The 16,622-nt window shown below is 35.7% G+C and overlaps 1 protein-coding gene across 1 annotated transcript in view; it reads right to left on the bottom strand.

Annotated features, from left to right (window-relative positions):
- Positions 1–2,420: 2,420 nt before the first annotated feature.
- LOC114284973 (alpha/beta-Hydrolases superfamily protein) overlaps positions 2,421–16,622 on the bottom strand; it is a 31,373-nt gene continuing 17,171 nt past the window's right edge. Inside the window, exon 2 of the mRNA XM_028227939.2 lies at positions 2,421–3,208. Within this exon, the coding sequence (XP_028083740.2) occupies positions 2,844–3,208 (365 nt within the window). The 3' untranslated portion in view covers positions 2,421–2,843. The remainder of the gene's footprint in view (positions 3,209–16,622) is intronic.

The raw sequence follows: 16,622 nt of genomic DNA, 5'->3' as shown, positions 1-16,622 counted from the left end.
AGTGATTGTGTGCTAATCCAAGCCATAATCATGAAATATTTGCTTCATCCAAATCATTTGAGCACAACAACTACCTCGGCAATGTATTCCATTTCAACGGTCGAAAGAGAGATGACATTTTGCTTTTTGTTATGCCATGCAACCAAATTATTTCTAAGGTAAAAACAACCTTGAGATATGCGTTTGCGATCATCAGCACGCCCTGCTCAATCAGCATCAGAAAAACCGGTAATGTCGGCGGTGGTGTCAGAAGAGAACCAAATCCTATATCCCAAAATCCCACTCACATACTTGACAATACACTTGACGGCTAGAATGTTAGACTCTTTAGGAAAAACTTGATAATGGGCTCACACATCAACACTAAAAGCAATATCAGGCCGACTTATTGTGAGGAACAAAAGACTCACAATCATATTCCTATAGAGTGTGGGATCAACATCAATGCTAGAACGGTCATTGGACAAGTGAAAACTCGTTCTCATGGGGTCCGTACGTGTTTGGCAGACTCAAGACTAAACTTAATGACAAGACTCTTAGCATATTTGGTTTGAGACACAAACATACCCGTAGACAATTGCTTAATCTAAAACCCAAGAAAATAAGAAAATTCTCCCATTATGCTCATTTCAAATTCATGTGTCATGTAATCCGAAAAATATTTAACAAGAGAGTAGGAGCTTCGTTCATGTCGGTTTCGGCCCACCATTGCCACCGCCAAAGCTCCAATGCCGCCTCTCTCTCTCTCTCTCTCTCTCTCTCTCTCTCACCTCTCATTTCATCCTCTCTCGTAGCGTCGCTTCCACCTCTCTTAGATCTCTTTATAGATGGTGGACAGCGTCGAAACCTAGCTCGAGCGACAAAGTTCTAGATGCAGCCGAACAAACCAAAATCAATCTCAACCTCACCATCGTCTGATGCTTGATCTCACGAAGAAGATGAAAATGATGATGAATTGGAAGCTTGAGAGAAAGAAGGTAAGAGATTTGAAAACCCTAGCTTGGGAAATGATACAAAACTATAGATCTAATCTGTTTGAATATACTAAGCTTAGATCTGATCTTTATTTGGTGTATTCATGTTTGTATTTTTTCACATCATTCCAATCTGTTCATCTTCTATTGTTGTTGATATGATTGTTTTTAGATTGTTGATGTCGTTAAAGATGAAGATTGAACATTTTTTTTTTTTGATATGTTCTTTTTTCTTTTGATAGTTGTTGATCTATTCTGGTTGGTTCTTCTTCTTGTTGTTGTTAATGATAATGAAACAGATTTGTAATAGCATTGAATAGATCTGTAATAGCTCAAATCTACACATTTTTTGTTGAACAGATTTGTAATTTGCACAGATAACAAACACATTGAGGGCTCTAATCTGCACAGATAACAAAAACAAATTAGATCACTACTTCAAAAACAATTTGAACAGATAGATTTTAACAGATAGGGAAAATTAGGATAAGAATTTCAAACATATGGCATTTCACATATATAGATTTTGAACAAATAATAAATTTGGATAGACAGAATTTTATTTGGACAAAAATTTAAACAGATAAGCAAAATTTGAATTGAAAAGGTTAAAAAATTAAACATATAGGGTAAAAAAATTGAATAGATGGGAAAAAACTTGAACAGATAGGGCAAAAATTTGAACAAATAATCAACAAAAAGTCAAACAGATAAAAAAAAAAAAAAAAACAAAGGGTAAAATTGAAAATAAAATGTCTTACAAGACTTCTTACCAAACTATTTTACAAAACGTAGACTCTCACCAACAAAAAAATACTCACTAGACCTAATACTTTGGACACTCTAAATTAAATTTATCATCAATTTTCTCTAAATGTTTTACTCAACAAGAACTCTGTTTCTTAATATGGTCAGATTTTTTTAACAAAACTCAACTACTTCTGTACTATTTATAGGCCATTCTTGTCAACGTAAAAGAAGCAGACGAACCCAATAAAAAATTATTGCAACTGAGCCTTTCACTTTACCAGGTAAATCAAAAAAATAAGTCAAACTACATGGTTTTAGATAACCAGGCAGATAATAATGATATTTATGACATACTTATTTGTTAGTATTTTTAAGAAAATGTTTGGTAGCTCAAAATTTTATAACTCAAATGGCTCAAATATGTCAAAACGATGTCGTTTTACACTCATTTACACTCAAAACGACGTCGTTTTGAGTGATTTGAGCCATTTGAGCCACAAAATTTTGAGCTACCTAACATTGTTGGTATTTTTATCCTCTTTTTCCATGGTTCTCCTTTCCCTTCCTTTCTCTATTCCATCCATGTAACAGTCTGCTTGTGCCATTTATGATGCATTCGGAAGAACCATCACAGCTTATCTATATGATCTATCAGGGAAGAAAGAGTTGTGTTTCAACAATATAATAAGAGTTTAGTTTTAGTGGCCCTGTTTCTTTATGTCACATTCATTATAATATGTGGTAATAAAAATCTAGACATGAATCATTGGGTCACTAGCCAGAACCCATATACCTCACTAGCAAGTCTGTTCTCCATTGTACACAAAATAAATAAATAACGAAAAAGAAAAAAATGCGTAGATTTCCTACTGGTTTGAATGAAATCTCAATCCTGCAAATCAAAGCACATATAAATAGCAAATCGGCATCGTGTTCATTGAAGCAGCTTGCGGATGAGATTACACAGTTTTGTAAGCTGCACGATCCCCCAGACAGATGGATGTCAACCATCTCCAATCCCTGGTTCTGTACACAAACAACAAACAAACAAAGCCAATATTTTTGCTACAAAGTTGAATACCTAGAAGAGGCCTTGTGGGTGTAGCGGATGTTCATTCATCATGATGTTGATTTGAGAGAACCAGTCTCAGCTGGTTGGATCTGCAATGACCTAATGAATCCTATTATGAGATCGACCATCTGAGTGTCGTAAGCAGGTCCCTCCATTTGGAAATGGCCTACTCCTTCCAGTAGATGAGTTTCAACGCGACCTGCTGCAGATTTCAATTTGTTCTCCAACTGTTTAACACTAGTGAACCCATCCCGAGTCCCCATTACAAACAGCTTTGGTTTAGGAGATTGTAGAATAGCTTTATGGTGCCACCCAAAGAGAATGGATGCAGTAAGACCGAATGGATAACCCAAACTCACATAACCCACAACTTCCTCTAACTGGTCAACTGCAGAGCCCGCGATTGGCGCACCTGTTTGTCAGGAAGGGAAAAAAAGGATTGATTTAACCCCAAAAGAGTTTTGGACCATGGATACAAAATTCAAATCTTGTTTTAATTGGTAAATTTTGAAACAGAAATTCCATTTAGCTCATATACCATAATTTCAATATTGGAAATATCATCACCAAAAATTGCTTTGGAAAATAAGAAAATATTGTCACTTGACCAAGTACCTCAATCTATTACCACACTACATAGCATAAACTCACTAAAAGTGGCATATACAAACTTCTCGTGAACCCTGAATCCACATCTTTGTGAGTCCTAGTTCTTCAGATCAAACAGCATATAAAATAAGATGCCATCTTACATTATATAGCTAAATGCAAACCACTAGAGAAAACATCATAAACAAAATCACAAATTTTAAACATGGAAATCATTTGACACTAAGCACATAATTGAGATGGAAAATGGTTTGTGTTTTATCTTGCACTCTACCAAAAAAAAAAAAAAAAAAATTTAAAAAGAAAAAAAAAAAACAGATCAAACCAACCAACCAACCACCCTCAAAAATCTAGTAGAAGATTCCAAATTAAAAATTGTATGAAACAAAGAGAAGAAACATGAGGGGTTGCATTCAAACCATTAGTTAAGTTAAAAAGCAAAGTTGTATGGCATGATGTGACAAACCAATAGTAAATGATGTGAAAAATCACTTTCACAAATTGTAAATTTCACTAGTTTCCAAAATATTTGAAGAGCTAATAAGAGAACATATTTCCGTGTAGTGTAGTGTACATTTAACCACTTTCAAAAGTCTCATTTTGGGATGATGATGGTTTACAAAGTGTTGACATAGGTGGGTTTGGCAATTGGCTTTTTTAGCCAAAAAGCTAAAAAGCCATACAAAAAAAGATTTCTTCCCATTCTCTCTACTTTTTGCACGTTTTTCATAAAAAGCCACAAAGCCATTCCCAAACACTTCAGTTTTTTTCACCTTATATTTTGGCAAAAAAGCAACTAAAAAATAGTATCTAATTATTGAATTTCAATTTGCTCCCTTTTTTCTTCAGCTATGTTTCTAGGAGTTCCGACTTCTACTTGTTAAGTCAGTGGTTATTTATATGCTCTCAGTTAAGGTTCCACATAACAACAGAGATTAATTGAATTATTCAATACTCTTTCAATTTGCTTTTAATTGAAAGTCCATCAAATTTTGATTTGAGTGCATTTGTTGCATGCAGGACTGCAACATGGTAAATAAGGATTGCACACAGTTATGCAGGTGGACATTTCATGTTTAAGTTTCATCAATATGAATATGTTGTATTGCAAGTGTGTCTAAAGATCCAGAATGCATTGTTGTTACTTGGTTAACTGTGAATTATTCTTAGTTCAGCATTGTAGCTATTGGAGCACCTAGTGAGAAACCTAAGAAAGCTACAATTTGAAATGCTCTCACAAAAGTCGAGATCTCTAGCCTCCCCACCCACATTCAAGGGTTCAAACCACAATTTATATGAATGCCAAGGAACCCGTAAGTAATGGATAAAAAACTTACCAAGCTTACATTAGGAACAATTGCTAACCAAAAAACAAAAAAATCCTACCTGAAAGTAAGAGAAAGCATATTGAACTGAAAAGTAAAAGCATAGGTATGCAGATGTTGAAAACTTGTGAACTACTTGCTCCTTACATCACCATTTGCCATGCCACATGGCTTTCCAGTATTAACCACATGGCAGTTAAGATGTCCTAACAAAGCAATCTTATTTAATAAATAAATAAATTACACCCTAAAAGAGGTTACAAAAGGTAAATATATAGATGGCACACACTAGACCAGATCATAAGATGAAACAAATAAAGAATATACAAATCACAAATAACCAAAAGTTTAGGATATAAACGTGTCAATATGAAAAAGTACTTCCAATTGTAGGAATTTAAAATTTCAAAATTTAATTTAATAGTCACATCCCAAAGAAAAGTCATGTTTTTTTTTTTAAAAAGTCACAAACCAAGAGTTTTGTTCCAAATGAAAAGACACTACATGTCTAATTAAGACCTCGGGGTTCGATGATTTTTGCACACATCAATATTGTAAATCTTGTTTTCTTCTCTCCATCTCTACCCTTTCAATCTTCTATTATTTTCATATATTTTATAGGCAATTGATCGTAGCCTGTTCTTATACCCATTTGGTGTGTGTGAACGTTGAAGGGTTTAGCAATGATTTGGGTTAAATCTTAGAGTTGTTTCATTGTCCGTTATTACCTTCATGTGGAAAGACAATAAAAGCTACAACATAACCAAAAACCAATTTTAGCCTTGTGCACAATTAAGTGGGGTTGACATGAATCCTTTTTCGCCATTTCCCTTTGTCAAGGGCTATATGCCAAGTTAAATTAAATAAATTCATATTATTTTTCACTATCACATAATCTCCAACCTCTCCATCTTTATTAATAATTGAACCTAAGTAACGAAATTGTTCATTATTTGTTATCCCATGATTTTCAATATTCACTATTCCATTATTTCTACTTTTGTTGTTACTAAAGTTACATTTCATATATTCAATTCTATTTCTATAAATTTTAAACCCTCTTCACCCAAGTGCTTCTCTCTAGATTTCTAATTTAGTATTAGTTCCTTCCTTAGTTTTATCCACTAATTTCATTGGACACAATCTTTACCTTATATTTTACTACTATTATCTGATTGTACGATTTTGTTTTAATATTTCTCTAAATTATTTTATTATCGATGTTTTTATCAATTATACAATATGTTAATCTCATTCTTACTGAAATTTTTTCACATTCACACAAATTTGTTCTTGATTTCTTCTTGTATCACTTTCAAATTCCAATATGCTTATATACATACGTACATACATTGGCTTTAATGTCTTAAGTTATTTGCTCGTAGATAGCTAACTTACCTTAGACGCAATATATTGGGCTAAGCGCATCTCCAAAGATTCACCAAATCTGAGTAAAAAAAAGACAAGTTCCTCAATCTGATATGAGTCGCTCCAACGGTTGCACTGTAACTTGCATCAAAAGACTGGAGACGTCTGGTGGGAATCGATCAAGGCACTGAAATTTTTTTTTCCCCCCCTACATTTTTGTTTCCCATTTCTTTTTCCCTCCATTAAATATTTTCTATTTTTTGTTGCCTCCAATAATGATTTCCTTCCAAGAACTGATATAAACACATTAATCCATGTACCATATACCAGACAAGAGGTACGTTATATTTGGAAGGCACCATAACTGAAAGCAGAGCATAATGAGTATCTCAAATTCTTACCTATTCACTTTATTTTCATCCTCTTCTTCTTCCTCATCCTCTGATAGTGAGTTTGATGACGAAAAAATGGTCACTTTTGGGGGTTTATGAAATAAATAATGTTAGTATGATTCAGATTCTGCAATCAACTGATCGATTAAAGAAAAGAGGTGGTTCTATTGTAGGACATAAGTATATATGTTGCGATAGATGGAAGGGTCATGAGCGATTGTTCGCTGATTATTTTGTGGCAAATCCAGTTTATTCACTTGTAACATTTCGGAGACGTTTTCGAATGCGCCGTCCTCTGTATCTGTGAATTTTGAAAGCTATTGAAGCATACGATCCATATTTTGTTCAAAAACAAGATCATATTATTGGATTGTCTCCCCTACAAAAGATGACTTCAGCAATGAGAATATTGTCATATGGAGTGGCAACAGATGCAGTTGATGATTATATATGTATTGGGGAAAGCACTGCAATTTAAAGTTTGCAACACTTTTGTAATTCAATAATTGAAATCTTTGGACCAGAATACCTGAGATCTCCAACATCAACTGATATTGCTAGATTACTTGCTATTGGGGAGGTTCGTGGGTTTCCGGGTATGTTAAGAAGTTTAGATTGCATGCTTTGGGAGTGAAAAAATTGTCCAAAGGCATGGCAAGGTCAATACGTAGGCCATCAGAAAAAACCAACTATAATTCCTGAAGCAGTAGCTTCTTATGATTTGTGGATTTGGCATGCATTTTTTGGAATGCCTGGATCACACAATGACTTGAATGTGTTGGATCGATCGCCCTTGTTTCTTGATCTTGCCCAAGGTAAAGCTCCCCTTGTCCATTACACTATTAATGGACACAGTTATAATATGGGTTATTACCTTGCTGATGGTTTATACCCTCAATGGGCAACACTAGTTCAAACAATCTCTTCTCCCCAAGGCGCAAAAAAGCAACATTTTGCAATGATGCACGAGTCAGCAAGGAAGGATGTAGAGCGGGCATTCGGAGTGCTCCAATCCCGATTTGCAATTATAGGTGGTGTCGTACGTTTTTGCGATCCAAAAATGCTTGGGAACATAATGAAGAGTTGCGTTATATTACATAATATGATTGTCGAAGATGAGAGAGATGAGCATCTTGATTTCGATTATGATACTTCATTAACCAACTCACCAGTTGAACTTTCCTGTAGTACTAACAATGACTTCCAATCATTTCTCTCTCATCATTTAGGTATTAGAGATAAAAATGCATATCATGCCGTCCACAATGATTTAATAGAACATGTGGCATCTTCACGGTGAAAACTAAATTCACCACGTGGGCGCAGACATGTTCTTTTGGTTATTTTTTGGAATCGGAGTTTATTACGCAAGGAAAGCTGTCAGTGTTTGTTTGTTGTTAGTGCTTTTCAAAATTTTGCCAATTCTTAAAGTTGATTATCCAAGTACTTGACAAGTTATGTTCTGATAATCCAATCCATAAATTTGACAATTCATAAATGTTGTGTCCTGATTATCCAATTCATAATTTACTAATGTTGTGTTCTTATATATATCCACATATATTAAATTACAAAATAATTTCAGTTTTGATTACCATGTCTTAATCAGTTACAAAAGAATTACCAAAGAATTTGCAAATGTATATTCAAAAGAATAAATGTACTATTCAAATATATATTACAAATCAATTACAAATAACAACCGATAATTTAAGACCTCATGAAACACCTCTGTACAACATAAATTTGAAAATTCAACACCTCATTAATTTGACAATTAAATACCTCTGTACAAACCAAATTTGACAATTCAATACCTTATATCAGAAGTGGCATACGAGTTGTAGGTTTGGTGAATGCCTCATGACAGACACACCACCATCCAACTACTTCATTTAAGCAATTTACCCACCTCATTACTTCCCTCCACCACCTACCTCATTTATTGACCCTCTATATACACTCAATATTGGACAAAAATGGATATACAAAATTTGTATAGTGATCCCGGTTGTCCCTTTACCGTTCTGTTGTATTCCAGACTCGATTCCGTGGAGTTGGTAGTTGTATCTATCTTGTTGTCGTCCTTTAATTCCATTTGTTTGAGTTTTAGGATGTGTTGGGCATGTTTCGAACAGGTGGGTTGAACCTTGGTTTAAAATCTTGTTGCCAGGTTTTTGGTCGTTCCGCTCGAGCGGGCCTTGTTGCGCTTGAGCGGAGATTGCACACTCCCAGTATTTCGTGTCCCTGCAAAACTTCTGCAGGTGTGATTTTTACGCTCGAGCGGGTTTCTTTACGCTCGAGCGGTCGCGCTCGAGCGGGTACTCTGGCGCTCGAGCGGGTAGTACTTTTTGGTGTAAGTTCTGGGAGGGGAAAATCCACGCTCGAGCGGACTGGTTTTCGCGCTCGAGCGGATGTACTTTATTCTTGTGTCTTGGCGCTGGAGCGGGCCTTCTTGCGCTTGAGCGTACCTAGTTTTTTGTTCTTGACGCTCGAGCGTTGTGTTCTCCGCTCGAGCGGGAATGTCGTATATCAGTTGGCAGCTGGGCATTTTAAAATCACTTTTTACATTCTCTCTCTCTCTTACTTTCTAAAAAGATATTTTGAGAGCTCCTCCCTCTAGAAACTCCCTTCTCTCTAGGGTTTGATCTAGTTAAAGTGTCTCACTATCCTCCGACCTTTGTAAAAAGTGTGTGGATCGTCGAGGGCTCCATTTTGATCCGTGGATCTTTGAGTTCGGAGCATTTTAGTTTTCTTCAACTTCCCCGTTTGAGCTCTAACTTCGAGGTAGGGATATCCTACTCCTTCTCATGAGTTTTGTCTTTGAATTTTAGCATTTTGATGAGTTGGGGGTTGTTGGGTAATTTTAAGAAAGTTTGGACCTTTGTGTAATTTTACAAAAGTTGGGATTTTGTTTATATAAACTTGTATGCATGGTTGGCATAGAGAAATGAGATCAATATTGAATTATTGGTGAAAATGGAACCTTAGGGTTGTGATGTTAATTATGGGAAATGCTCCAATTACATTGATAAATTAATTGGTATAATTAATTTGAAGAAAAGAGGAATTAAATTGAGAATGTTGGGATTGGATGTGGATGAGATTAAAGGGTGTAGTTAGATCCGTTCATCGCTCACCTAGTTGAAATGTTGATTATATATCCATTTGGTGCATTTATTTTCAGTATAGAAATAACTGCTTTGGGCTATCGGTGGAGGATAGTCTTGATTGTTGTAGACACTGCATGATGATTAGGCAAACTAAAACTAATCGATTGAGTATGCTATTGAATATAGCAACTGGAATAATACATTAATTCTATGTATTGATTGATTGTATATGACCTATGTTTATATACATGTGTTGTGTGGGAGGAGATAGGGGATGTACTCCACGGTTTAGGGGAAGATAAGGGATGGACCTCTAAACCGGATTTTGTGTGACATTGATACAGCACTACAATGTGTATCAAGTGTTGATTATGGAAGTGTTTGAATTGATTTGATATAGCACTAAAATGTATATCGTTATCAATTGTAAAGTATAGAAGTGATTCTATGTTATGTTGATACAGCACCGAAATGTGTATCTTTCGCAAAGTGTGGGAATGGCTTATGTGTTATTGATACAGCATTAAAATGTGTATCCCTCATGAATTTTGAAAGTGTTTTAAAGATGAGTCTAAACCTCATTAAGTTATTTGGCTAGGTGTTGAGCCTTGTTTTCAAACTCAAAGTTGGAAAGGACATGGGAAATGAAATGTAACATGGACTTAATATCATGAAATCGAAATGTGATATATGTGGATGTGTTTGTGTTGACCATCTATCAACTGCTAATCTTTTAGTCATTGTTCATGGCTGGTTTAGTGTATTTCTACTGGGCTGTGGCTCACCCTTTATGGGACATCATTTTCAGGTACAGGTAACATGCCACCTCCAAGGACATAGCTTGGGAGGCTAGAGGCAGACAGACTGCTTTGTTATTTGTTTTCTTTTGATGTATTACATGTAAATTCAAGCTGAGGGCTTAACATGTATTGAGTTAGCACTCTTCTTTTTGTAACCAAGTGTTAATTTGGAAAGCTGTAAGCCCGTAGGGCATTTGCTTTTGTTGTTAACATGTAATACTTTTGTAAGGAACTACTCTGATGAATAGAAGAATATTTATCTTTTATACTAATGCATGTCTAAGTTGATGGGTTTTAATATTATTATTTTGAAGGCGTTACAACTTGCTTCACAAACCGCAAGCCAAAGCAACAGCAACCAAGATCAACAAGCCAAATTTTGCTCCCAAAACACTATTCACTTTATATCCACTTAATATTGGAAGTGTGCATTGAAAGAATCAGCAAGGCAAAGCAATAGAAGCAGCAAGCCAAAGAGCAGAACAAACCGAATAGAAAGTGTAATCCACAACGTCAATCGGCCCTGCTTTTTTTTTTCTCCAGTGTGCAGTTCTTTATTTGTTGCACTTTTGCACATCACACCATTTGAGCTCCTCATACTTAATTTATTAACCTCTGTAATTCACCATTGATATTTAACACACATCCAATAAAATTGAATAGATATTCACATCATGCCTAGAACAAAAAGAGCAAGACCAGAACATGGTGAAAGCTCCAACCCTCCACCACACCAACAACAGTCTCAAATTTCAGCTTATCCTACTAATGATTTTCTCAGTTACAGTCATGAACAAGCCTTTGAAAGCTTCTCCAGCCGACCTATTGTAACTAAGAAAAGTGTTTACCTTCCACCTCAATACAATCCACCGTTAGTTAGCAAACTTGAGGAAATGGGGTGGGTAAATTTAATTAATTTACCACAAAAGGTAAATCCACGTCATGTGTCTTTATTTTATGTTCACTTGAGAGGTACTAATGAAGAAGATAGAAACTTTACTCTTCTATCTTATGTGAAAGGTAAGGGTATTCAGTTTAATATCCCCACTTTATCACAAATTATTGGAGTTGAGGAAGGGGATATGCATATCCATTTTTAGAGTGAGTCCGACCTACTTGATATTGTTGGTAATATCAATGAAGTATATACTACTATTTGTGATAACAGATTTACCGGGAGTAATTTACAAGCAAAACATCTGAAACCCCACCTTCGGATTCTCCATCGGTGGATAGTAGAAAATGTCACTCCAAAAAGAGGACATTTTGATGTTGTCCTATATTTTAATGCTTATTTGCTATACTGTTTTGAAGTTGGCCACAAATTGGATTTGTGCTACATAATAATGAAAGAAATGATGATAGTAAATCTTGGTCAATTCATTAGCCGGTCACCACCTTTTGGGGCTCTACTCACTAAAATTTTCAAACAATTTAAGATCCGCCTTGTAGGTGAAGCAGAGACTAAAATCTCTTCGGCCATTTCGGAGTACACACTGACCTGTGCTGGTGGAGCTGACAATTTAATGGGAAGTCTTAATGCACATGTCCCACCAGATGATGCTCCGGAAGACCCTCATGACAATGTTATGCCATCAACTGAACAACCTCAATATTGAACTAATTTTTTGGCCATGGAAGAAAAACGACTTAATCAGCGCGTTCAATGGGAATAACAAATGGCTAATCAGGTCAATGCATTGGGTACTCAGTTTGATACATTTGCCACTGCTGAGAACTCATTAATTCAACAATTTGGTGAGTTCCGTTTGGATACTGAAAGACGTCATGAAGTGGCAAGCCATCGCATGGATCAAATTGAGTATTGCGTAAATGACATCTACCAGCACTACTTCCCTCCACCACCACCGGACAATGACTTTTGATGTGTTTGGATGAGAAGAAAAATTATGTGGTTTTTGTTTGTTCTCAGAATGTACTATTACATGAAGTATTTTCATTGTTTTGTCTTTCGGAACAACTTTTTATATTTTGTTAGGACATTTTGCTTTATAAATGTAATGGTTCTCCTTTAATTGGATCCATGCGATTGTTTGCCACTTCATGACGCCTTTCAGTGTCCAAACGGAACCCACCAAATTGTTGAATTAATGAGTTATGAGTAGTGGCAAATGCATCGAACTGAGTACCCAATGCACTGACCTGATTAGCCATTTGTTATTTCCATTGAATGCGCTGATTATGTCGTTCTTCTTCCATGGCCAAAAAATCAGTCCAATATTGAGGTTGTTCAGTTGATGGCATCGCATTGTCATGAGGGTCTTCCGGAGCATCATCTGGTGGGACATGTGCATTAAGACTTTCCATTAAATTGTCAACTCCACCAGCATGGGTCAGTGTGTACTCCGAAGTGGCCGAAGAGATTTTAGTCTCTGCTTCACCTACAAGGCGGATCTTAAATTGTTTGAAAATTTTAGTGAGCAGAGCCCCAAAAGGTAGTGACCGGCCAATGAATTGACCAAGATTTACTACCATTATTTCTTTCATTATTATGTAGCATAAATCCAATTTCTGGCCCACTTCAAAACAGTATAGCAAATAAGCATTAAAATATAGGGTAACATCAAAATGTCCTCTTTTCGGAGTGACATTTTCTACTATCCACCGATGGAGAATCCGAAGGTGGGGTTTCAGATGTTTTGCTTGTAAATTACTCCCTGTAAATCTGTTATCACAAATAGTAGTATATACTTTGTTGATATTATCAACAATATCAAGTAGGTCGTACTCACTCTAAAAATGGATATGCATATCCCCTTCCTCAACTCCAATAATTTGTGATAAAGTGGGGATATCAAACTGAATACCCTTACTTTTCACATAAGATAGAAGAGCAAGTTTTCATCTTCTTCATTAGTACCTCTCAAGTGAACATAAAATAAAGACACAAGGCGTGGATATACCTTTTGTAGTAAATTAATTAAATTTACCCACCCAATTTCCTCAAGTTTGCTAACTAACAGTGGATCATATTGAGGTGGACGATTAACCCTTCTCTCGGTTACAATAGGTCGGCTGGAGAAGCTTTCGAAGGTTTGTTCATGACTGTAACTAAGAAAATCATTAGTAGGATAAGCTGAAATTTGATGCTATTGTTGGGGTAGTAGAGGGTTGGAGCTTTCACCATGTTCTGGTCTTATTCTTTTTGTTCTAGGCATGATGTGAATATCTGTTCAATTTTATTGGAAATGTGTTAAATATCAATGGTGAATTACGGAGGTTAATAAATTAAGTATGAGGAGCTCAAATGGTATGGAGTGTGATGTGCAAAAGTGTAACAAATAAGGAACTGCACATTGAAAAAAAAAAAAAAGCAGGGCACCGGTTGACCCACTTGTTGCGGATTACACTTTATATTCGATTTGTGCTGTTCTTTGGCTTGCTGCTTCTATTGCTTTGCCTTGTTGATTCTTTCAATGCACACTTCCAATATTGAGTGAATATAGAGTGTTTTGGGAGCAGAATTTGGCTTCTTGATCTTGGTTGTTGTTGCTTTGGCTTGCGGTTTGTGGAGCTGATTTTGTATTGCCATTTCTGTCCAATATTGAGTGTATATAGAGGGTCAATAAATGAGGTAGGTGGTGGAGGGAAGTAATGAGGTGGGTTAATTGCTTAAATGAAGTAGTTGGATGGTGGTGTGTCTATCATGAGGCATTCACCAAACCTACAACTCGTATGCCACTTCTGATATAAAGTATTGAATTGTCAAATTTGGTTTGTACAGAGATATTGAATTGTCAAATTAATGAGGCATTGAATTTTCATGAGGTATTCAATAAATGAATTTTCAAATTTATGTTGTACAAAGGTGTTTCATGAGGTCTTGAATTATCAGTTGTTATTTGTAATTGATTTGTAATATATATTTGAATAGTACATTTATTCTTTTGTAAATCTTTGTAATTCTTTTGAATATATATTTGCATATTTTTTGATAATTCTTTTGTAACTGATTAAGACATGGAAATCAAAACTGAAATTATTTTGTAATTTAATATATGTGGATATATATAAGAACACAACATTAGTAAATTATGAATTGGATAATTAGCACACAACATTTATGAATTGTCAAATTTATGGATTAGATTATCAGAACAGAACTTGTCAAGTACTTAGATAATCAACTTTAAGAATTGGCAAAATTATGAAGGGCACTAACAACAAACAAACATTGACGGCTTTCCTTGCGTAATAACCTCTCATTCCAAAAAATAACCAAAAGTACATGTTTGCACCACGTGGTGAATTTAGTTTTCACCGTGAAGATGCCACATGTTCTATTAGATCATTGCGGAGGGCATGATATGCATTTTTATGTCTAATACCTAAATGACGAGAGAGAAATGATTGGAAGTCATTGTTAATACTATAGGAAAGTTCTATTGGTGAGTTGGTTAATGAAGTATCATAATCAAAATCAAGATACTCATCTTCGACAATCATATTATGTAATATAACGCAACTCTTCATTATGTTCCTAAGCATTTTCAGATCCCAAAAACGTACGACACCACCTATAATTGCAAATCGGGATTGGAGCACTCCGAATGCCCGCTCTACATCCTTCCTTCCTGACTCTTGCATCATTGCAAAATGTTGCTTCTTTGCTCCTTGGGGAGAAGAGATTGTTTGAACTAGTGTTGCCCATTGAAGGTATATACCATCAGCAAGGTAATAACCCATATTATAACTGTGTCCATTAATAGTGTACCATTAGCAATGTTGCTTCTTTGCTCCTTGGGGAGGAGCTTTACCTTGGGCAAGATTAGAAAATAAGGGCGATCGATCTAACACATTCAAGTCATTATGTGATTCAGGCATTCCAAAAAATGCATGCCAAATCCACAAATCATAAGAAGCTACTGCTTCAAGAATGATGGTTGGCTTTTTCTAATGGCCTACGTATTAACCTTGCCAAGCCTTTGGACAATTTTTCCACTCCCAATGCATGCAATCTAAACTTCTCAACATACCCGGAAACCCATGAACCTTCCCAATAGCAAGTAATCTAGCAATATCAGTTGACGTTGGAGATCTCAAGTATTCTGGTCCAAAGATTTCAATTACTGAATTACAAAAGTGTTGCAAACTTTGAATTGCAGTGCTTTCCCCAATACGTATATAATCATCAAGTGCATCTGTTGCCAATCCATATGACAATATTCTCATTGCTGAAGTCATCTTTTGTAGGGGAGACAATCCAAGAATATGAGCTGCATCTTGTTTTTGAACAAAATATGGATCGCGTACTTCAATAGCATTCAAAATTCGTAGATACAGAGGACGACGCATTCGAAAACGTCTCCGAAATGTTACAGGTGAATAAACTGGATTCGCCGCAAAACAATCAACAAGCAATCGCTCATGACCCTTCCATCTATCGCGACGTATATACTTATGTCCTACAACGGAACCACCTCTTTTCTTTGATTGATCAGTTGATTGCAGAATCTGAATCATACTAGCATTATTTATCTCATAAACCCCCAAAAGTGTGACCATTTTTTCATCATCAGACTCACTATTAGAGAATGAGGAAGAAGAAGAGGATGAAAATGAAGTGAACAAGTAAGAATTTGAGATACTCATTATGCTCTGCTTTCAGTTATGGTGCCTTCCAGATATAACCTACCTCTCGTCTAGTATATGGTACATGGATTAATGTGTTTATATCAGTTCTTGAAAGGAAATCATTATTGGAGGCAACAAAAAATGGAAAATATTTAATGGAGGAAACAAGAAATGGGAAACAAAAATGGAAGGGGGGGGGGGGAAATTCAGTGCCTTGACCAGTCGACCGGCCGGTCGTCCCATCGGACATCCTCAGTCTTTTGATGCAAGCTACAGTGCAACCGTTGGAGCGGCTCATATCAAATTGAGGAGCTTGCTTTTTTTTTTTACTCAGATTTGGTGAAAAAATTGGTGAATTGTTGGAGATGCTCTCAGCCTAGTTCAATATATATATATATATATATATAGAGAGAGAGAGAGAGAGTTTTGGCCAAGTAATTTTTGTATCGTGTTTTTCCTAAGTCATGAGGCTTATAATAAAACCTCTTATGAAACTATCCTCTTGAGGGTATTAAATTAGAATATGTACACAAAACTAATAGACTGATCTTCTTGTTACCCATGGTTATAATTCTTTTCAATAAAAGACTTTGTTTGCTAATAATTTAAAATTCTTTGAATGTG

Source organism: Camellia sinensis, chromosome 10, assembly GCF_055761805.1.
Source record: "Camellia sinensis isolate YWXY chromosome 10, ASM5576180v1, whole genome shotgun sequence".
Taxonomy (NCBI): Eukaryota; Viridiplantae; Streptophyta; class Magnoliopsida; order Ericales; family Theaceae; genus Camellia; species Camellia sinensis.
This window is presented reverse-complemented; position numbering and strand designations above follow the sequence as displayed.